Raw genomic sequence first — 23,798 nt, forward strand, 5'->3', positions numbered from 1 at the left:
CGTCAGGTTTCCCCTCTCACACTCTGCGCTGCTTCTTGGCAGGTTCTATAGTAAATCACAATTCACCAACTAGTTACTCATTCCACTTTTCACATCTGGCTGTCCCTCAGAACTATAAGCTCCATCAGGGTAGGGCTCTGGCGTGTTCCTAGCCATGAACATGGCCCACGTGAACACATTTCCTCCGCTCCACACATATCAAAATCCCTCCCACACCCTAGGCCCCCAGTGCCAGTGTTTGCTCTTCTCTCTACTGTCACAAAACCTCCACCATTACAGTCACACCACTTACCACGTATTGCCTTGCATTATGACGTACTGTCTGGATATGTCACATCTTCCACAGAGAACATAAGCGCTAGAGGACAGAAAGAATAAAACAGGCATAAAAATGTTTCCCAAACTGCTAATGTCTGCAATCATCTTAATGCTGATTTTACATTCTCCAACGCATTAAGCATACCGACAATATTAAGAGTATATCCCCCAAATTAATGTTTACAACTAACTGTTAAGATGTCCTTATCACGAGACTAGCAGTCAAATTCAAATATAACTGTAATTTGTAAACACAAGTTATCCTTGATTTCACCCTCAGCTTTCCATGGAAAAATGCTGTGACTGTGAATGACTTTCCAAATATTTAAGCTTCAGCAAATATTTTAAAAACTCAAATAAATATTAAATGCAAAAAATGTTAATGTAGAAGCATCTTCCTAAAGTCTATCTAACTATAAGTTTTACCAATAGGCTTACGGTAGATTTTTAAAAGGTTCAAGAAAGTAATGTCAAATTATCTAGCTGTATCACTCAGTGTGCCTAGTAACTACTTGCCATCAAATAATATCTGATTTATGATTATTATCAGTCTAAGGCCTTCATGATAACCGTCGGACCTACATAGTTGATCTTGCCACCACAGGCTATTCACGGCTCATGGCCAACAGAATCTAATGCTTGGCATTTAAGGGCTTCTATAACCTGGACCCAACTTCTTCCAGGCTTATCCTCCATCACCTTCCCTATGAAGTGCCTATCACCCCAGATCTTCCCAGTTGCCTAACATACCAAGTACTATCACCCAGCTTGCTCTTTGCTCCCACTCTTCTAAAATCCCCTGCTCTATGAATCTGTCCACTGCATTTCATCTACCTACATAAGCTGCCACCTCTTTTGTGAAGATTTTCCTAGTGCCCTTTAGAAAGTAATCCCATTCCCTCTAGACTTACTTACTTCTTTTACAGCACTTACCAGAGGCTGTCTCATATTATAGTCATGTGTGCACATTTCTAACTCCTCCTCCACTAGAGTATTAGCTCCTTGAGGACATGGGTTGATTCATAGTCATTTCTGTATCCTTCACAGCCCCTGGCAGAACATCCTGCACATAGTAGGTGGTCAATAAATGTTTACTCTCTCACCAATGGCAGAGGTTTCTATGTTGCTATTGTACATTTCCCTTTCACATATACCCATGACATATCTGCATTACCAAAACCAAAGAGTAGGCCTTTTCAGCTTCAGGGGATATTCGATGAGCCTACACATGTGGGAGGCCCTGTGGACTCAATGTTGAGTAAGACACACAGCCTGCAAGACTCAAGCAATGAATCCACTTTTAAAAAAACACATCTTTTAAAAAAATAAATAAATAAGGCAATAACCAAGAAAAAAGAGAAAAGAGGTATGCACAGGATCTAGGGAACGCAAAGGAGTGTGTTGAACCTAGAGGTGGGAAACACGATCACCACCACTTGTAACAGTGTGTAATAGTTGAACTTCCAGGATTAGATCCCCAGGGATGTTTCTATAGAGAGAATACCTGAGAACACTGATTATGAAACTGATATACTGAAGGCACAGTCAGACTGTGCTACGAATGCAAACTTTAATTCAAAGCCAAAAGTCAAGGAATTCACTGCAACTGGAAGAACACTTATTTTCTGCGTCTGTCTACTCCTAGCTTGCTGTATGGAAGGAGGGAAACCGAGGGAGCTGTTTCGCATAGTTAACACGTCCAGGAACATCAGTCTATGTTGAAAGAGTTGCAAAGCGTGCCTACGTTATTAAGAACACCCTTTCCCCCACTTGCATCCCCAAGCCAGTCACCTTCGTCCAGCTGATCTGTAATTGCGTTTTCCTGTTTGCATCTCCCGCCAGACTGTGGCCCCACGAGGCAAGCGCGGGGCTCACGGTCTCCCTCCGCTCCGAGACCCGGGCGGCCCCAGGCCTGGACCACCGCAAGCGCTCCACAAATGAATGAAAGGCCGCATTTTTTACTTCTATTTGTCTGCGGGATTCGGGCCTAGGGTCGCTTTTTTGCTCTTAGCTGCAGATCTGAAGAGGGGCTGCCCGACCTTAACTTAAAGGCGCCTGTCGCCCCAGCCCCGGCCTCCAGCCCCGTTTAAACCGGACACTCGGAAAGGCTCCCTGTTCCAACACCCACAAGTTGTCCCTTTTTACCTACAAAAGGCCCTCGGGCCGCGAGGTTGCCGTCAAAGCAAAGCCAGGCTTATCCTGCAGCCGCCAAGACCAAAGCGCCACCCGCGCCTCCGGAACAGGAAACCGAGGAAATTAAAAAGCAAACCTGAGAAAGCTGGACCGCGACAGGGAAAGCTCTTGGGCTCGCCTCAGCGCCTTGTGCTCGGTGATTGGCGCGTCAACGAGAGCGATGGACACCTAAGCCAATCACCTTCGTAAAGCGTTCCGGCCCCCGCCCCCTGCCCTCTGGGTCTTCCAATGAGGAACCGCAACCGGGTGAGCGCGCGTTTCCACGCGGGAGGGGCTGTAGGGCTGCAACTCCGGCATTCCCGGGTCCTAACCTCGCGATTGCGGCTCCCTGGGGTGCTGCCGCGCGGGAAAACCATGGGCGACTCTGTGGGAGAGCGCGCTCGCCTCCGGTGCTACCCCAAGCTCCCAGTGTGGGTCGTGGAGGATCACCAGGAGGTGAGCGGGCGGCTGCTGAATTCCGGGGCAGTATCGCGCGAGGGCTAAGGAAGTCGCGGAGCCTCGGTATCGAAGGCCAGATATAAGCAGAATTTGTTACCCGCGCGAGTTCCATTGCTGTGGGGAAAAACGCCAAAATGACTAACTTGGGAGAATAGGCGCTGACGTTTGTGATTCGCTTACTATGTGTCGGGCAGCTCATTTAACCTTCACGGTTTGCCCAGAATCCCACACCAACAGCCGGTGGCGTCGGGATTCGAACTTATGCCTTCTCCCTGCAGAGCGCCGTGTCCATAACCTGCGGGTTGACGCAGGCTTCTAGCTTTCTCCGGCGTCTCCATCACCGCACGGCTGTGTGTAGGTGGGAAGCTTTTTATAAAGAATGTGGGCCGCCATCTGTGACACAGGGACCATCATCGTAGCACTCTTGGGGCTGCTGGCATTCTTCTGTGCTTAGTGTGTACGTAAATCTTTTTAGACCGAGCCCGGCTTTTATAAACACGAAAGATATTTCCCATTTTATGGCAGTGCTACTTGCCTTAGTCTGTTCTTCTGGAAGGGAGGCCCATGGATTCGAGACTTTTTTTTTTTTTTTTTACTTTAACGAATCGGCCTTGGAAGATCTCTGGATAGGAAAGGGGGAGAGGATGATTCCAGATTTGTGCATAGCGAAAGGAAGTTGAGTTCCCAGGAGGTAGGGATAGTGTGTATGGGCCTGAGAAAAAGCACAAGGGCGGATTAAGATGTGCTTTCAAATTCGGTATTAAACCTAGAAGTACGGAGACTGTAACAGGACAGGAGCCTTAGAGACCACCTAGTCTAGCTCCACCATCCTAAGGTGTGGAAAAGGCCAGGAGAACCAAGGTAGCTTGAACACATCGTTATGCCGGAAGGTGTATTAACCACCAGTTACTTCGTGAGAGCCAGCCCTTGTCTGTTGACACACATTTATCTTCTGATTTTGTGATGGGGCAAGATGGCAGCAAAGAGAAGCCCACTAAAGCCTTCGGAGATGGGAGCTGGAACTTCTGAGGAAAAAGTAAAGCATGGGAACGCTATCTAAACCCATCTACAGTTGAACAAATTTTATGTTTTCCTACTTCTTAGCAACCTGATGTGCTTCAAGTTACGTGTGTTTATGTGAAGCATTGTTTTTCAGGCTGCAGTTGAGCATATGCTCGTGATTTCAGCGCTAATTCTGAATGTGTGCATGTGTTTCTTTTACAGGTCCTGCCTTACATATACCGGGCCATTGGCTCAAAGCATCTTCCTGCCAGTAACATAAGTTTTGTGCATTTTGATTCACATCCAGACCTCCTTATTCCTGTAAATATGCCAGCTGACACTGTGTTTGACAAGGAAACACTTTTTGGGTAATATGTGGTTTTTGTTAATGATTTTTTTTTTAATTTTATTTGTTTATTTGACAGAGAGAGATCACAAGTAGGCAGAGAGGCAGACAGAGAGAGAGAAGGAAGCAGGCTCCCTGCCAAGCAGAGAGTTCGATGCGGGGCTCAATCCCAGGATCCTGAGATCTTGACCTAAGCCAAAGGCAGAGGCTTAACCCACTGAGCCACCCAGGCACCCCAGTGATTTTTTTTTTTTTTTTTTAAAGTAAACTCTTCCCCAATGGAGGGCTTAAACTCAAGACCTTGAGACCAAGAGTCACACGCTCCACCAAGTGAGCCAGCCAGGCATCCTTCTTTATGAGATTTTATGTGTTTGAGATACAATTGGCAATACATGATAAACAAAGGAAACAGACCTCTCTTGAGTTTTGTTTTCGTTTTGTTTGCCTTTTTTATTTTGTTTAGAGCAAATATTGACAGACTTTTTCTTAAAGAGCCAGATAGTAAATATTTTAAGGTTGCATACCATATGGTCTCTGTTGCAACTACTTATCTCTGCCCTCATAGTAAGAAAGCAACAATGGACATTGTGTAACTAATGGCGGTGGCTATATTCCAATAAAACTCTATTTACAAAAATAAGTGGCCTAGCCAATGTTTGCCAGCCTCTGCTTTAGAATATAGAATTTTGGAATTAGAAGAGACTTTAGAAGTTACCCAAGCCATTTCTCCCTTCCTCCCCACTTTAGAAGTCTGGATACTAAGTTGCAACAAAATGTATTTTAAACACGTTGTTCATTGGTTGTATAGGCAACACATCTTTAATTTGTATATCCTTCCTTCGAGTATTGAGTCTTTCCAGTATTGACCCCTTCCAACCTCTCAATTTGTACTACTTTCTCCTCAAAGGGTCATATGTAATATATTTCTAAATAAAGACTTACTAGAGTCTCTTCTGTAATAAAGTTCTCTGAAATTCTGCCACTGTCTCATTATGTATGTGTTAGAATGTAGCCTAGCCATACAATATAAAAAGTTGTGTGCATAGCAGTAATTTTTCTTTAAAATATAAAATTAAAAGATAGATGCTTTCATGAATTAACTTTAGCCTACTACGTTTCTTTCAGTTGCCTTTTTCCAGAACCCCATTTTAGAGCAGTAATTTCTAAAGAAATGTGGCAGCTCTACCATTGTTGTTATTCTCTTTTGTATTTAGAGGTTTTATATTTTAGAAATTAAAAAGAATTATGAGATAAGAATGCAGGCTGTATAGTTCTAGTCATAGAATAATAATTCTTAAACTTTTTAGTCTGAGACTTCCTGTTCACCCTTAAAATTATTGAGTTTTTTCTAAGTATGGGTTACATTTATTCACATTTACTGTATTTGAAATTAAAACAGAGAAATGTTTAAAATATAAATTCAATTCAAAATAGTAGACCTTAATATGTTAGCATAAATATGATATTTTTATGAGAAATATATTTTCTAAAGCAAAAAATTGAGAAGAGTAACAGTGTTTAAGTTTCTGCACATCTCTTTAATATTTGTCTTTATAGGGGACAGCTAGATTCTCCTACCTACTTCCACTTTCAGTCTGTTGCCATATGTTGTTTTGGTGGAAGTAAATGAAAAAAATTTAGGAAGAGTATTTTCATAGCCTTTTCAGATAATTATGAATATTCAATAGCATACAAAAACTTGACAAGTTAGTGGTTTTTTAAAGCTTAGTTTGAATGTAGAATCCAACAATTCAGATTCAGGTCTGAATAATCATTGTATTTTGATCAGTCTTTCTTTCAAGAAAAATGCTGTTAAACTTTCAATTGAATCACAAGTGCTTTTCCTTGAGAAAACCTATGTACTTCAAAGTATGTAGCAGAAGTACTTTTTGCATTTCTCATTTTGCCACCCAGAATATTTAAAATGTATACTAAGGACCAAGGTTTAATAAAATTATGAAGGACCTTTTTACATGAAACTGGCTTTCGGAGGGGGTAGTGATGCTTGATATGAAGAATACAGTGACTTCTAAGAGAGTTGGTGCTGTTGCCTTGATTAATCTTAGGACACCAACACACCATTGCTTTGCACCATCCATGCAAATGTCAATACGATGAAAAGGGGAAATGATGCCTTAATGCCATCAGGAGGATTGTTAAACTCTTGTTCTGGGTGAAATTACATTTGGGGAAAGACACTCACTAGTAGTTTCCATGTTTTCTATTTCTTTTTCAGAGAATTAAGTATTGAGAATTGGATTATGCCTGCAGTTTATGCTGGCCATTTTTCTCATGTGCTATGGCTTCATCCCACATGGGCTCAGCAAATAAGAGAGGGCAAACATCACTTTTTAGTAGGCAGAGACACTTCTACCACAACAATCAGGTAATTTCCTCGTGTTATAAGAGGGAATGAGTGCTTCTTTTATCTTATTTTGAATCCCCATGATAATTCATAAGTTGTCTACATACAGATGGGCTCAGATTAACCCTCAACTCTTTTGAAGAGTTCTGCAAACACCAGGAACAAGTTTTAAGTCTCTTAACCTTCTTCACACACCATTTATATTTTGTTACTGGTCATGTTGGTTTTGAGTAATATCTTTATCTTCTGGAATTCTGGATCCATTGATGACTAATTCCATTAAATCATTGAAGTATCTTATAGATTATATAGCTAATGATGCATTTTACTATTTCCTTACAATATAGTTATTGCCTGCCAAGTTTAACAATTAGCAATAGAAAAGCAAAATTACCTCATTTTGAACTTTTTTTTGTGAATCCAATGACTAAAAAGTAGATTTGGCGTTTTTATTTTAATGATATGATTAGCTTTAGATAATTAAGTTAAATTACAGCATTTTTGACTTGAGTTACATGTGCAGCTGTTTTTGTTATATAAGCTCTTTAACCGATATTTTATGTATATTGCAATACTGTAATTATCTTTAGAAATATCATCTCATTCTTGACTTTCTCCATTCTTTTGTGATGGGATGAATGTTTTAAGCACTGAACCCATAACTTTTTCAAAGGTGAAGGGGTGTGGAATAAAATGGTAATACACTGAAAATGAAATGCAGTCTTTCTCATTGAAAGTGATACTTTTTTTTTTTTTATTAACATATAACGTATTATTTGCCCTAGGGGTACAGGTCTGTGAATTACACATTTCACAGCACTCACCATAGCACATAACCTCCCCAATGTCCATAACCCAGCCACCCTATCTCTACCCCACCACCCTCCAGCAACCCTCAGTTTGTTTCCTGAAATTAAGAGTCTCTTATGGTTTGTCTCCCTCCTGATCCCATCTTGTTTCATTTTTTCCCCTCCCTACCCCCCACGACCCTCCGCCCTGTCTTTGAAACTCCTCATATCAGAGAGATTGACTTATTTCGCTTAGCATAATACCCTCCAGTTCTATCCACATCATTGCAAATGGCAAGATTGGGGGGGGTTGATGGCTGCATACTATTCCACATCTTTATCCATTCATCTGTAGATGGACATGTAGGTTCTTTCCATAGTTTGGCAATTATGGACATTGCTGCTGTAAACATTCGGGTGCACGTGCCCCTTCAGATCCCTATATTTGTATCTTTAGGGTAAATACCCAGTAGTTCAAGGGCTAGTATCCAAAATCTTTAAAGAACTTATCAAACTCAACACCCAAAGAACAGATAATCCAATCAAAAAATGCGCAGAAGACATGAACATACATTTCAGCAAATAAGACATCCAGATGGCCAACAGACACATGAAAAAGTGCTCCACATCACTTGGCATCTGGGAAATACAAATCAAAACCACAGTGAGATATCCCCTCACACCAGTCAGAATGGCTAAAATTAACAAGTCAGGAAACAACAGATGTTAGTGAGGATGTGGAGAAAGGGGAACGCTCCTACACTGTTGGTGGGAATGCAAGCTGGTGCAGCCACTCTGAAAACCGTAGGGAGATTCCTCAAAAAGTTGAAAATAGAGCTACCCTACGACCCAGCAATTGCACTAGTGGGTATTTATTCTAAAGAAAGTGATACTTTTTATTTCTGATTTATCCTTAATGATACAGTTAACTTTTGTTGTATGTTCTTATCAGTTGCACAAATAACTTTGTTGTGAAACCATGAAAATTATATTTATTGAGGATATTACACTAAATAAATAAATAGGACTCCACTTAGAATAAGTATTATATATAATACTGGTATACATGAGAGAATGGTAGTGCTTTTATTGAGTACTTCAGTGAGTATGCCTAACTATCTGTAACAGGTTTCTGCAAAATCAAATAATTTTGAATAATCTGAGAAAGACATTTGAAACTCAATGTATAATAATATTAGGAAAAATTTTATTATCTGGTGATTTTACTTAATCCTGCAAATAAAAGTTTACGGAAGAGACAGGTATGTAGTCTGACATGCATGTGTTTATACAGATATGAACAAAGTGAAGAGTCCTTTATTAAAGAAGAATATAAATTTAGGTTGGGGAATACAGCCTTTGACATTCTTGGAATGGCACAATTTATAATAAGCTTGGATATTAGCTGTATTACGCCATTAGTCTTATTTGGAAACTTAATACCTCTTTCAATTTAAGCCTGAATAGCTAGAGAAAGGTGAGTAGGAACTAAATATTAACCATTATTTTAGTTGGATAGAGCCTACCTCTGAAAGAAGCATTTAGTTTTGTTATTTATTCCAAGTACTTCCTAAGGCATAATATAGTTGAAAAGGTAAGAACATAATGATACATTTAAAATCGGAAATCTGTAACTTGTAAAAATACATTCTGCATGTGTATAAGATTTTTTTAAATTGTTTTCCATATTAAAATATTATGGTTATACAGAGTTTGGCACAGCTTTGAAACACATCAGAGGGAGCTTTTGTGAAGAGAAATAATTTCCAGATGTCATTTTCCTCTTAAGTGATTATTTGGATGAAGTTACAGCTGGTATGAAAGTGATCCAGAACACTAACTGAAAAGGATCATTTATTTCTTTCTCTTCTTAGAGTTTACCACACACAGTCCAGGGCCTATGTGGCAGTTTACAGGTTCAGAAACCCCAGTTTCTTTTATCTTGTTGCTTCATCTCTAGAGCATTGCCTCTGTCCTCATAGTCCAAGATGGGCTTACCATTTGCAGGCTCATGCACCAGGCAGCCCGTAGAGAGCAAGATTATGCATGCCTCTCTTCCGCTCACAGCCTTAAGCCAGAACTTAGTCAAACAGCCACACCTGGCTGCAAGATAGGCTATGAAATACAGTCTTTACTTTGGGCAGTTGTGTGCCCAACTTAAAATCAGGGGAATGCTATCTCTGCAGAAGAGCAGGAATTAAAGAAAGTAGAGAGAGCACTTAGTTTTTGTTAAATATGTTCTTTGTTACATTTCTGCAGTGCTATGGAAGTGCTATATGCAATGTCAGCTAATTTGTCGGCTTGTCTTTAAAACAGTTTTTTCCTCTAATACAGGGTTACGAGTACGGATCATTACTTTCTAAGTGATGGTCTTTATGTAACTGAAGACCAACTAGAGAACCAAAAACCTTTACAATTGGATGTAATTATGGTAAAACCTTATAAACTCTGTAACAATCAAGAAGAAGAGGATGCAGTGTCTTCTGCTAAGAAGCCAAAGCTAGCACTGGAAGATGCAGAAAATACTGCTTCTACTAACTGTGACTCTTACTCAAAAGGACTGGAAAAGGACACATTGACACAGAGGAGGGGCCAGACTTGCCTAGAGCAATCATGTTCATGTTCTTCTGAAAGTCAAGAATGTCAGACTACAGTCAGCACTGGGGAAATTCTGGAAATTTTGAAGAAAGGGGATGCATTCGTGTTAGATATTGACTTGGATTTTTTTTCAGTCAAGAATCCCTTCAAAGAAATGTTCACTCAGGTAAATGTATTTTTAAAATGTAGATCTTGAGAATTGTATGACATTTTTCTAGATCAGAGATCCACAAACTTCCTGCAGACGGCCAGGTATTAATTAAGATTTATTGGGGGTCCCATATGATTTCTGTCACACATTCTTCCTTGTTGTTAAACCTTTTAAAATCATACGCACCTATTTTTTTAATTGAATTATGTATGTACCTTTCTTAACTCAAGGGCCATACAAAAACAAGTTGTAAGTTGTGGGTTGTTGATCCCTGCTCTAGATAGCAGTTATTATTTTGTATTTATGAATTGGGATAATATATATGTGGATAGTTGGAAAAACTAAAATCTTATAATACAAGAAAGCGTATGCATTAAAGAATATCACTCTCATCCCATTCCCATTCCCTCAGTTTCTTACATCAGAAAACAAACATCATGGCCAGTTTCTTGGTGTATCTTTCCGGAGATTCTACATATATAAAGTGCTGTGTGACAGATTTTTCACTGGACAATGAGGTCCCTGATTTTACACATGTACTATCTGTAGCTAATGATTTAGGCCTGTGATTCTTAGGGTACCTCAGCAGATCTTAAATGCGGAAAGCCAGACAATATTAGCATGCACAGATCTGAGATGAAACATTTAAGAAACCAATAAATTCATGCTCCAAGTGAGCATTCCTTAGTGCATTTTATAGCACAGTAACTGCTTATTTTAACATTTGGAAAGTTGTTCAAGTCTATTCTTTTTGGGATTCAAACTATTTTTTCTACCTAAAATTGTTGGATTATAATGATGATGTTGCACTTAACGATCCTAATTCAGATATGTATTGGAAGCCGTTGTGATTTATCAAAGAGCTCTAAATAGGTATTGATTAAAAAATAGGTAAGATTTGAAGATTTAGTATAATCTGAAACAAGACTGGGGGACCTAGAGTACTCTCCCAACCTGCAAATAAGGGAGAAAAATTACAGTTTCTTTCAGCTCTTGTACATGGAGCCAGGGGTTATATCCATAAATTCTTAGAATCATGGAAATGACCTTAGAACTATTTAGAAAACTTGAAGAATAGGCATATCTGAAAGTTGAAGAAACTGACTTTAGAAATTTATTTTACAAATATACTCAAATTTTTTGTTTGTTTTGGGTTTTTTTTTTAATTTAATTTTATTTTATTTTCAGTATTCCAAAATTCATTGTTTATGCACCACACCCAGTGCTCCATGCAGTACATGCCGTCCATAATACCCACCACCAGGCTCACCCAACCTCCCACCCCCACCTTCCAAAACCTTCGGTTTGTTTCTCAGAGTCCACAGTCTCTTATGGTTCATCTCCCCCTCTAATTTCCCCCAACTCACTTCTCTTCTCCATCTCCCAATGTCTTCCATGTTATTCCTTATGCTCCACAAGTGAGTGAAACCATATGATAATTGACTTTCTCTGCTTAACTTATTTCAATCAAATGTTTTTAATGAAGATTTCTACAAAGTTATACAAGGAACTTAGTAGCAGTTATTCCTTTTTCAGTGCTATCAGGAAACCTGGGAAGTGGAGATTTTTATATCCATTTTTTTTTAAAGAACGTGTGCAAAAGTCCAGAGTGAGATAACTTCTGTTTGTTACTTCTACTGCTTATTAGCTGCTTGATCTTGGGAAACTTACCTAACCTTTCTGGCCCAGAGTTTCTTCAAGTTTAAAATCAAAATAATGATAGGGAAGTTACAGGATTATTATGATGAGAGTAGTGGCACAACATTGTGCTTAATGAACTTCAGCTCTTGCATATAAACTCTTCCCAACAGTACTCCAAAAAGGGATTATTGGGGCCCAATATACCCACCTATAATGGGGCTATTTAGTGTGCTAAATGACGGGGGAGACATTCTTCTGGAAAGTCTGTGCTTAGAAGGCATCATTCTTCCATTGTGTCTGCCCCCAGTATTCCCTTTGAACTTCCGAGTTCTCTTCTATGGCTAGGGAAAGGACTGCAAGGTGAATATGGAGAGTTTTTGTTGTTGTTATTAAAGACATGTCTATTTCCTATACATAGCTAAAATCTATTTAGATCCTAGGATATATCCATTTAGAATATAGAATATTATTAGAAATCTTTCATATCAAATCTTTTTCCATAGCTAATTTTCATACATTATTGTCAGGACAGAGTTACCCTAAAGCAAGGACAGTGTTTACAGTAACATCTGAGTTATACATTTTCCCTGATTTTCACAAACTAATCTTTCAAGGATTAGCTAAGATATTCTCCTTATGTCATAGCCATTTTTTACTTAAAGCATATCATTGAAAAAAAAAATTTTTTCCAGTGTATGGATTTTTGTTTTGTTTTCCAGGAAGAATACAAAATCTTACAAGAGTTGTACCAGTTTAAAAAACCTGGTACCATCCTGACAGAGGTATCCTTCATTTGTTTCTTTTGGATTTTGTCTATTTATTGCATATCTAATAATATCTTATAAGTCATTAGAGTGCTCTCAGACTTCTAACCAAAATCTTGGTGTGTTTATTGGAGAAGCCCATGGTTAGTACTGAGAAGTCATGATTTTAACTAATTGAACTGATATTTTCATTGCAATGGGATTTCACTTATTTATTCAAAAAATAATTACAATCTTGGCTTTTCAATGTGTTTAAAGGAAGATTTGGTAGATTGTGTTGATACTCGAATTCATCAGTTAGAAGATTTAGAAGCTGCTTTTGCTGATTTGTGTGATGGTGATGATGAAGAAACTGTACAGAAATGGGCTTCAAACCCTGGGTAAGATCTTGAAACATTTTTTTCCCCAACTCTATTTTAGTCCTAGATATATTGTCAAATTTGCTAGATAAATTACTTTTAAAAAATCACTATTAAGTGCCAACAGAAATTTACTAGCAATGGCTAGCCTTTGCTGAGTGTGTTCTGTGTGCCCAATTCTAAGATTTTTCCTTGCATTTAACTCATTTTTCCCTACAACAATGATGACTTCATTATTATAATGTTCATTTTATACATGAGGAAACTAGGGTACAGAGGTTTAAGTTGCTCAAAATCACATAATAAGTGGTTATGTGCTTAATCATTGTGCAGTGGCTTCCCCTATGATATATAGTATGTGGTTCTGGGTCTTAGGGAAGATTAAAAATTGGTATGACAGCCCCTATTCTAAATAGAATAAGAAAAAAAAATAACCTATCAATACAATAATTACAATTACAGTAAAAGTAAATGACTAGAAAGGTAAATTGCAATGTGAAAACTTTCCTCCTTTTAAGGATAGCCCAACTATAAGTAGAAGCTTAAGCTGCCCATTACACGAGGGAGCGGGATTTGAAAGCTGGATTCTTCATCAGGTCCTCTATTGGGCCTATTGTCTCAGCATTAACATTACCTTGAAGACGTGGAGAAAAAAGTTCTTTTGGCATGATCATCTGTCATTTTACAGGGTAGGGTAAAGAGTGCCTTTAGTATTAAAGCAAGTTTGAAAGGATGTTGGCATAAATAGTATAGTTACTTTTCCCTAAACTAATTCTATTTTTTTCTAGTACAGTATAGTTGACATACTATATTATAGTAGTCTCAAGTGTACAACATAATGAATTGATAATTCTGTATGTTACACAGTGCTTACCGCAGTAAGTGTAGTTACCATCTGTCACTATACAATGTTTTTACAATATTGACTACGTTCCCTATGCTTTAGTTTTTATCCCTGTAACTTACTTATTTTATAGCTTGAAGTTTGCACCTCTTCATCCCATTCACCTATTTCAGCTATCTCTCCCCTATATCTCCCCCCACCCCTTCTGGCTGCCACCAGTTCTTTGTATTTATGAACCTGTTTCTGGGTTTTTTTGTTCTTCTTTTTAGACTTTTCTTTGTTCTGCTTTTTAGACTCCATATACAAGTGAAATCATGTGATAGTTATCTGACATTTCATTTAGTATGATAATCTCTAGGTCCATCCATGTTGTCATGAATGCCAAAATTGCATTCTTTTTTATGGCTGGGTAATATTCCATTGTATATATACACATCTTTATCCATTCATCTGTCAATGGACACTTGGGTTGCTTCCATATCTTGCCTATTGTGAATAGTGCTGTACTAAAAATAGGAGTGCATATATCTTTTCAAATTAGTGTTTTTGTTTTCTTTTGGTAAATACCCAGCAGTGAAATTACTGGATCATATGGTATTTCTGTTTTCAATTTTTCTGAGGAACTTCCATACTGTTTTCCCAGTGGCTTCACCAGTTTACATTTTTACCAACAGGACACAAAAGCTCCCTTTTCTCCAATCTTCATCAACATTTGTTATTTCTTGTTCTTTGATTCTAGCCATTCTGACCAGTGTGAGGTCATTTCTCACTGTGGTTTGGGTTTCCATTTCCATGATGATTCGTGATGTTAAGTCTCTGAAATAATACTTTAAATCATGTAAACTCAAAAGGCCAGGAAACTAAAATAGGACCATCAGACCCAGACTTTTTTGTCCTCTTGAGCATAGGAATCCAGAAGTAGCTTATTTTCAAATTGATCTTCCACAAACTGAGATTATTCTCCATAGTGTAAATATAAGACATCAGTTATAAGATAGCAACATAGAGTTAGAATCATAGTGCTTTGAGCCACTAAGACTTGTTTTGTCATAGTTACTTAAAATAATTCATCAGATACATAGAAGAATACAAAAGAAACTGGAATAGAAGTTGCCTCTGGGTGGAGGAATTCTGTGGCTGAAAGATAAAGTTATAAGAGAGAAACATCTTTTACTATGTGTATATGTTACCTATTCAGAATATTCAATGTAATTTTTGTTTAAAAATAAAATATTGAGAAACATCCCTGAAATAGAAAGATCATAAAACTTCATTATCACTAAGGAAAACCATGGTATTATACTTATCACATCAGTAAATATTGACCAGGCATTTTCACTATCAGTTCACACTGTCCCTCTTGAGCATAGAGTGCTAATTCAAAAAACGATTCCCTCCTTTTTGAAATTATGATGGAAGAGGGAGGTATAGAAATAACTCACAGGATTTGAGTCTTTCTGGAAATATTGAAAAGTACCCATTACTTCGTGATGTCTCAAGCCAAGTTTAAAGCTTAAAACGGCATGAGAACCTTGGAGTCCTGAATGTAGCCCCTAGATGGGGCCGTTTTTCACTGAACACACTGTGCCTGGTGAGCATGCCCAGTTACCTCCTCATCACCTGCAGGGAGTTCTCTCACAGACTTGGAGAAACAATGAGGCTACAACAGAAGCGAGTCCAGGCTGTGGCTGGAATTGGGGGGGGAAATAGCACAAAGGAAAAGTAGGTGAGACAAGCAAGAAGAGTCTCCCCAGACTTACCGTGCCCCTGAAGCGCCAGATCCTCAGCGTGAAGGAGTCCTCACTATTAAGAAGTAGAGGAGGTAGGGGATTAGGGTCCAGAAGCCCAGAAAGCGTTTCTTTTTTTTTTTTTTTTTTTTTTTTTTTTTTTTTTTTTTTAAAGACCCTCTGGCCTCTTTTTTTTTTTAATTTATTTGACAGAGAGAGATCACAAGCAGACGGAGAGGCAGGCAGAGAGAGAGGGAAGCAGGCTTCTTGCTGAGCAGAGAGCCCGATGTGGGACTCGATCCCAGGACCCTGAGATCATGACCTGAGCCGAAGGCAGCGGCTTAACCCACTGAGCCACCCAGGCGCCCCAGAAAGCGTTTCTAAGAAAAAGAAAGAAATAGCAGGATGAGTTGATAGGTAGACCTCCTTGCCTCCCTTCTTCTTTCTTTTTTCCAGCCCGCCGGATGAGTGGGTATTGGTGAGGGAGGCAGAATACTAGAACCATTCATTAATCATGGCTTCCAAAGAGGTCCACCTAAATTAAATCACGTAAAGGCACTATTGTTAATATACCAAATGGCATAGAACTTTTCCAGTTTAATTGTGTATGTCAATAAATATATTCTTAAATTTTTTTAACTTTTGAGAAACTCTTTTCATCACCATGTGCTAAAGGCACTTAGTTTTATCGCTGATGAAAATAATTTTTAGGGCGCCTGGGTGGCTCAGTGGGTTAAGCCTCTGCCTTCGGCTCAGGTCATGATCTCAGGGTCCTGGGATCGAGTCCCACATCGGGCTCCCTGCTCAGCAGGGAGCCTGCTTCCCCCCCCCCGCCTCTCTGCCTACTTGTGAATTCTCTCTGTGTATCAAATAAATAAATAAAATCTTTTAAAAAATTTAAAATTAAAAAAAAAAAGAAAAGAATTTTTAAAGTCAGGGTGGAGCTTCCGTTTTTAAAGAAGAGGAAAATCCCCGTTTCTTCAGTGCTAATTTTCAACCTTTAACACAATCTGTAATCTTGTGGGTAAGAAAAAACAGGGAACATTTATTTCTTAGTATTTTAAGATGATATTTAAATATCTTTATCTTTCATTTTTCTCAAACATCATGTGACACATTCTTAAAGGTAAATTTTAAGTGTAATAGATCATTTGCTCCTATAATTTTAGCTGAGGTGGTATGATGTTTAATTGAAGGGTGACTTTTTTCCAGAATGGAATCACTAATTCCACTTGTACAGAGTTTGAAAAAACGGATGGAAGTACCAGACTATGAAATGGTAAATACTTTATATTAAAGTATAAAATTAACCCTTGAGAAAGGCATTTTTCTGAGTAGAAAAAGTAAGTTTTATTAAAGTGTTTTTCTTTTATTTGTGTTCCAGGAAAGTGTAAATGAATTATTTTATTTAAATGAGAAGAAATGAAAAAGTATATAACTTTTTAGAAGTCAGAATACTGGAAAAGTTTTCCAGAAAAAAATAAGTTTTTCCCAATTTTATGTAAGAAGCAAAAATGCTGTGTATTTTTTTATTTTGTTTATGGTCATATCTCTCCTTGCCAGAGAAAATAAATATATAATTTTTAAAGTTGTCCCTTATTTATTAATTCATTTTCATACTATCTTCCTCCTCCTATCTTTCTTCTCTCTGAAAACTTTCCTGATTGTCAAAACCAAGAGAAAGACAAGGTATTCTAGCAAGTGCATCTCAACTCTATCAGCTCTGTCACTGACTTTGTTTGCCAACAGTGATCTGAAAACTGTGGTAAAAGTGGATACCGTCAATGATAATTGCTTTTATTTTTATATCATTTCACAGTCTTTGAAGCATAAATTTTCCCATTTGAAGTACAAGTGTCTTTTCTCAGATTTTGTGCCAAAACTGAGACCCACAAGTCTTCTTTTACTCGTAATGCTTCTTTGACTTCAATAAATCATGTTTTTGCTCTAGAGTTTTCTTTAATTGTGGAATACAGGCAAACCACCTTATTTGAACTGAAGTTTATGTACTAATTTAATGCCAACTTTATAAGAATAAAAAAGTACTAACAAAAGAATATTTTGGTTAAATTGGAGCTAGTCCAAAACCCACTTTTTTTAAATAGCAATTTTAAGAATGATAGAGTTAGAAGATACTTAGGGTTTTAAAAATGTTTTGAGCTTGCATGACATTGTTGGATGTGTCTTCATGCAGATCCGCTGTAAATGTTACATTATATCAGGATCTTTCCAGTGGTAGGGAGTTTTTGGACACTAGTGAAAGAAGGAAGGGATGGAATGGGCTTGATTGCAGAGTATAGAATCAGATATCATGTGCCTATAGCTGCAGGATTAGACAACTGTTTTGATCCTTTGAGTGGAAAAGAACATGCACAGTCTGTCATTTTCCTACATTGATTGTTCCTAGTTAAATTTTTGATGTGTATCCGGAGCCAATAGCAATAAAATAGCAGATTAAAGTGTTTTTTTATTTCCCAATCTTTACACTTATATACAGTAGGCCAAACAGTGACATATTGAGTTCCATTTTTCAAAACTTCAAAACAGAGGATATAAAATGTTAGCCCATGAGCCACTTCTAACTTTCAGGCATAGTTTAGTGCTAAGACTGGAGCACCAGTCATTTACATGTAAAATACATCTATAGATGTCATAGTATGTGTTGGTACACATAAAGGATACATAAGAAACTGGTAACAGGAGAAAGACTTTCCCTTATATCCTCTTGAAGTTTGAACATGGTACTAGATTAGATGCATGTATCTAAAAAAAAAAATAATATGTTGAAGGAAAAGGTAAGATGAGAATATACACAGTTTTATATCAGCTTTTAGATTCTGGGTGAAATGGATGATTTGATAGAAGATATGAATTATCAAAATAGACTCAAGAAAGAAACTGAATTCATAATTATAAAAAAAAATAGTTAAAAGAATTATTCCTATATAAAGGACATCAGGCCCAAACAGAAGTTACAGGCAAGTTCTTCTAAAACTTTAGAGAATAGAGAACTTCTATAGCACAGAAACTGTTAAGGAAAAAACAAGCCCAGTCCACAACAATATTAAAAGATTTGTCAGCAAGGACATTAATAGTTAAAAAACCTAAAAACAATAAAGCTTATGGTATAGTTTTTAATTTTCTTATTTTCAGGTTCACCAGGCTGGTCTAACCTGTGATTACTCCGAACTTCCTCACCATATCAGCACAGAACAAGAAATTGAATATCTTATTCAGTCTGTATATTATTTACTGAAAAATTTACCAAAACCTACTCTTGTGACAATTGCAAGGTAAGTGTGGTAGCCTGAATAATGGTCCACTAAGATATTCACATCCTAATCTCCAGAACCTGTGTATATGTCATCTTATATAGGAAAAGAGACTTTGCAGATTAATTAACTCAAGGATCTTGAAATGAGATTACCCTGGATTATCCAGTGGGCCAGTGCGCTCACAGCGGTCCTTATAAAAGAAGGACAAGAGGGTCAGAATCAGAGAAATTGAAAGATGCCAGGCTGCAGGCTTTGAAGGTGGAGGATAGGGCCACAAGCTAAGGAATGCAAGTGGCCTCTAGAAGCTGGAAAGACAGGGAAACAGATTCTTCCCTAGAACCTAGAGAAGAATGCAGTATCTTTATTTGAGGACTTCTGATTTCCAACAAAACTGTAATAACTTTGTATTGTTTTAAGCCACTGAGTTTGTGGTAATTTGTTATAGCAGCCATAAGAAATTAACACAGTCTCCATAGATGAATCGTCAGATGTTGTATTTTCTCTTTCCTCTTAGCGATGGTTGGCAAACAACATACAGTTCTTATTATCTTGTCTTTGAAGTTGGTGTTACTATTCAGATGAACACAAGAATTCCCATTTGTGTGTCTTCAAAGGAATATTTAGCTGCTGCCATGTTTCAAATTTGAAAGTAATGTGCTAAAAGTTACCACAATTTAATAAAACTTTTCTGTGTTAATCTTTGGGCTGGTTTTATATGAAACTATGAGTTTAATACTTTAATATTTTTATTGTAATATCCTTTTACATCCTAAAATGAAATTCATAGATAATCTGACACATATGCACATAATATGCACACACACAAATCATTGTAACTTAAAAGAAATGAAAGTAACTGATAAAGTAATACATATTAAAATGCCACACAAGGGGTGCCTGGGTGGCTCAGTCAGGCGTCTCTATGTCTGCCTATGGCTCAGCTGGTGATCTCAGAGTCCTTGGATCCAGCCCCCTGTTGGGATTCCTCCTCAGTTGGGCCTCCTCCTCAGTGGGAATCTGCCTCTCCTTCTTCCTCTACTCTTCCCTCTCACTTATGTGCATGTGTGTGTGTTCTTTCTCTCAAATAATAAATCTTTAAAAAAAATTTTTTAAAGCCACATAAAACTGGCATCTTTACAGAGTCACTAAATGTAAAGTTACAAGTGCAGACAGACACTCATGTATTGTATTGGCCAAATACCATGAATAGCACTGTCATAGTGACATGGTTTTTTTAGTCCTAACAACATCTTGGTAAAGTTCTGAACTTAAAGTCCAGACTTCTCTCCATATACAGCATAGTTGCAGTCCTGGGAAATTTAGCTCATATTTAATCCATTTCCAAAAATACTTTGTTCATCTGTAGGAGAGTATTAAGTTCTAGGCTCAAAAAATAAAAAAACAGGTTTTTTTACTTATATGAGTGTTCTGTGGACTTTGGAAACTATATAGGACACAGGACCGGTATTTACATTCATATTGCAGGACTGTCCTGTGTATTGTAAGCATTCTAGCAGTCCTTTCTTCTTGCCTTGGCCCCTTAATTATCATTGTGACAATCAAAAATATACCTACAGATGTCCAAAACTCCCTCTTGGGGGTAGCTCCCCTCAAGAACTATTCTAATACTGTTTTAAAGAAGCCAGAAATCTTTTTGAAAGCATCGAAGTACTCCTTATTTATTAAGGCCATAAATTAAACTTTTATCCATATGTATATATTAGACAGTATTTAAGAATTTAAAATTTTTCTGTTTCATTTATTGTGTGTTATTTACATCAAGTCTCAAAAATAACCTGATCACCAGAGAATAGAGTGAGTTCATCACAAGTCTTTCAGATTATGTCTTTAGGTCTAAAATACTTGTGACAAGGACTAAGCTAGATAACTAAATCCACTTCCTTCTATAAAGATTTCCAATCCCACATCTAAATGGCTTTCCTCACCCCAGTCCAGAACCAGGAGACAGTGATGAAATCATTTTAGATCTTAATCTGGCTGTAATTGTCGGTGGCATTCTAACTACTTGGTAACTGAAGTTATAGTTGCTGATTCTGACTCCCCAAAATACAGGTTCCAGCCCTATCCCACTTTGTTCTTTTTAATACCACCTGGGAAACTAATCCCAATACCAACACATCTCCCTATTGCATTTTGGGTAATCCTATGTACTTGTATAGTTAACAAATCGTTTTTAGACGCAGAAACGTTTTATCAGTTGGAAAGCCTCTACTCTTATCATTTCTAGCCCTACTGTGCCCATAATAAAAGAACGAGAAAGATACCCAATCACAAAGATAAAAACTCCCACTATTTCCAGTATCTCCCTTCCGGGGAAACAGCCATCTAGTGATTAAGCACTAAAGCTTTGAAGACATGCTATGTCATTTTAAATCCCATCACCAGCACTTACTAGCTAGGTGATCTCTGCAGGTTAATTTTCTCTGTTTCATATTCCTTTAAAGGAATCGTAAATGTATGTATTTTGTAGAGTTGCTGAGAAGATTAAAGAACATAATGTAATGCACCTGGCATAAACATTTAGTAGCTTTCAACTGTTTTTTTTTCCCCAAAATTCAACATACTTTCATTTCTATTTTATATTCAAATCAACACATGCAGACTTTTCCTCACTGCACAGTATGATCTCCTCTCCTTTACATGTATTTTTCTTTTTATTTCTCTTCTTGGTTCCAGGTCAAGTCTGGATGATTACTGTCCTTCTGAGCAAGTTGACACCATTCAAGAAAAAGTCCTCAATGTGCTACGCTCCCTCTATGGAGCTGTAGACATTCACCTGGTGTACTTAGCAGAATGCTCTCCATCTTGAAACAACAAACACTAGGCTCCTGTTACATCTTGATGTAATAACAGGGTTTTCATTAATTTATTTGTAAATGAGTTTTCCAGAGAAGATGGAAATAAATGCTTTAACTTTAAGTTAAAATCTTTCAGGTATTTTGAATCTCAAAACATATCATCACTTGTCAAATGATGACAATTTTTTTTACATCAAGTCTACCCCCCGCAACTGATTGTTGCTTATTCTTCTACTTTTCCATCATTGTCTTCTTCATTTTGTAAGGGTTGGGTTTTTTCCTCTTTTTCCCCTATGTCAGTTGGACTGTACGAAATTGATTCATCTATTCATTCAACTCACTGACATTTATTGAACACTTAATGTGCCAAACATAATTAAGTGCTGGGTGTATGGTAATGAACAGAATAGACAAGGTTCCCTGCCCTCTTAGGGGACAGCTGAGAAACAAATTACGGATTACGAGAAGTATTATGAAGGAAAGGACAACCATAAACACATCTTAGGCATGCTCTTAGTACTCAGGGTATCCTAGCTGTATAAGGAAGTAACATTCTCAAAAGCTACTACCAAAAAAATAAACTTGCCTGTCCATGAAAATCAGAAAATCTACCTTTCCAAGATTGTCAGCGTTGTGGCTCAGCTGTTGGTGCATACTGTCACATTGTTGGAGTGGAGGAGGTCTAGTTGAGTAAAGTCAACTAACAAAAATTTTCTTTGCTAATCAGAAAAGCCCTTTAGGGTTTTTGGTGCCTTCAGAGGATTAGTATGGACGTTGATTATCATCATAATTCCTAAGTGCCACTTTATTGGCAGTCTGGGTTGATAATTTCTAATAATAATCCAGCTTTTGGTGTAAATAGAAAAAAGATAGATCCTTAATTCTGACCTACCATAAATACCCAAAGACTTAACTGCCCTCTACCAGCCTCTCCATCAGTAAGAGAGCCTACCTGAGTCCCTCTTAATCATGGAACTTTTTCATTTGCTTAATTTACCAAAGTCTTCCCTCTTCAGTATTCCTTATGTTCAGCAATCATTTTTACCTACCTGATTTTCTTTTTTTTTTTTTCAAGGGAGGGTGGTGTTTGTTCAGGGTGGGGGGCAGAGACACCCATCCATTTCTCAATCCTAACACAGCAGTTGTTTTCATTTTTGCATGTAACTTTTGGGCCTTGACCACATGTGTACATGTTGAATTGCATGTAGCTGCAATTATAGTGTATTACCTAACTTGTTGGCTAGTACCCAAGTTCCATTCCATTGCCACTCAGTAGATGGCACCAGATCCCATTTTTCCAATGATGCTGTTTTCCAGCAAATTTTTCTTGTCATCAAATTGATTTCCCAAGGCTGATAGCGTGAATGCCTGTTTCTGTTGTGAGAAGCAAAGCAAAGTCATTCAGCTTTTCCTTCTTATAGAACATTATTTGCCAGAAGGTTTTCTCTGTAAAATCAGAATTGTAAAACAGTGCTATTTTTAAATTAAAAAAAAATTATTAGAGTTCTATAAATGGATGTTACTTTTATGAGTAAATTATTTTGTGTGCTAAAAGAAATAAAAAAGTGTGTTCTGAGGTTTTAAAGATTTAAAACCAAAGTAGCACTAATTTTATGTGGTCTCAGTGTGTTCATAATACTGATCTTATGATCTCCTTGAGTAGTCAGTTCCCATGAACTCGATGTGACTCATCATTGTTTTAACTCAGGTAGGATAAAAGGGCATCAGTTTCTTTTTTCAGAATATTCATTGTTTCATTCTGCTCTGTGATTCTCTTTGAATGAAATTCCTATTTGTTCCTCTTTGTTAACTAGCACCAACTTGGCAAATTACATCACTGTGCATTTCTAATAAGAAAATACTTAGTTTATCAAGACGTCCTTCATTTGTGTTTTAAGTACCAATAAGGAATACCACTGTACAGGGTTTTGGATTATATACAAATATCACTGAAGCATGGGATTTTGAGCACTTTTTTTTTAAACTGTGAGTTAAATGTAAGCATTGACCAGAGCTTTGGTATTAACAAGTATATATTCCCCAGTATCAAAGAAGAAAATTCCTTTTTTTCCTTCAGAAATATCTTTTGTAGACCTCTAGCTTTGAGTGTTCTGGATCCTCAAGGAGCCCTCAGTCAAAGTTCTTCACTCTTTATAGGATATTCTCTCTA

The 23,798-nt window shown here is 37.5% G+C and overlaps 2 protein-coding genes across 9 annotated transcripts in view; one reads left to right on the forward strand and one right to left on the reverse strand.

Moving 5' to 3' along the window:
• DROSHA (drosha ribonuclease III) overlaps positions 1 to 2,621 on the reverse strand; it is a 120,496-nt gene extending 117,875 nt beyond the window's left edge. For 5 of the 7 annotated variants that reach the window (XM_047729204.1, XM_047729202.1, XM_047729203.1 and 2 more), the window contains exons 1-3: positions 2,464 to 2,621; positions 1,252 to 1,381; positions 293 to 358 (exon numbers count right to left, since the gene is read on the reverse strand). In XM_047729204.1, coding sequence (XP_047585160.1) covers positions 293 to 309 — 17 coding nt within the window. In that variant the 5' untranslated portion in view covers positions 310 to 358; positions 1,252 to 1,381; positions 2,464 to 2,621. The remainder of the gene's footprint in view (positions 1 to 292; positions 359 to 1,251; positions 1,382 to 2,463) is intronic. The other 2 variants (XM_047729199.1, XM_047729200.1) reach the window with 2 other exon arrangements.
• Positions 2,622 to 2,749: 128 nt separating this feature from the next.
• Positions 2,750 to 23,247, forward strand: C5H5orf22 (chromosome 5 C5orf22 homolog). Of its 2 annotated transcripts, none has more exons than XM_047729205.1 (9): positions 2,750 to 2,946; positions 4,174 to 4,319; positions 6,534 to 6,683; positions 9,785 to 10,214; positions 12,560 to 12,622; positions 12,863 to 12,984; positions 16,747 to 16,813; positions 18,688 to 18,827; positions 21,507 to 23,247. In XM_047729205.1, exons 1-9 carry the CDS (start codon positions 2,866 to 2,868, stop codon positions 21,637 to 21,639), a joined length of 1,332 nt encoding a protein of 443 aa, XP_047585161.1. In that variant the 5' UTR covers positions 2,750 to 2,865; the 3' UTR covers positions 21,640 to 23,247. The 2 variants fall into 2 exon arrangements, with proteins under 2 accessions (XP_047585161.1, XP_047585162.1); XM_047729206.1 differs by lacking the exon at positions 2,750 to 2,946 and adding an exon at positions 2,984 to 3,307.
• Positions 23,248 to 23,798: the final 551 nt, after the last annotated feature.

This window comes from Lutra lutra, chromosome 5 (genome assembly GCF_902655055.1).
Source record: "Lutra lutra chromosome 5, mLutLut1.2, whole genome shotgun sequence".
Classification (NCBI taxonomy): domain Eukaryota; kingdom Metazoa; phylum Chordata; class Mammalia; order Carnivora; family Mustelidae; genus Lutra; species Lutra lutra.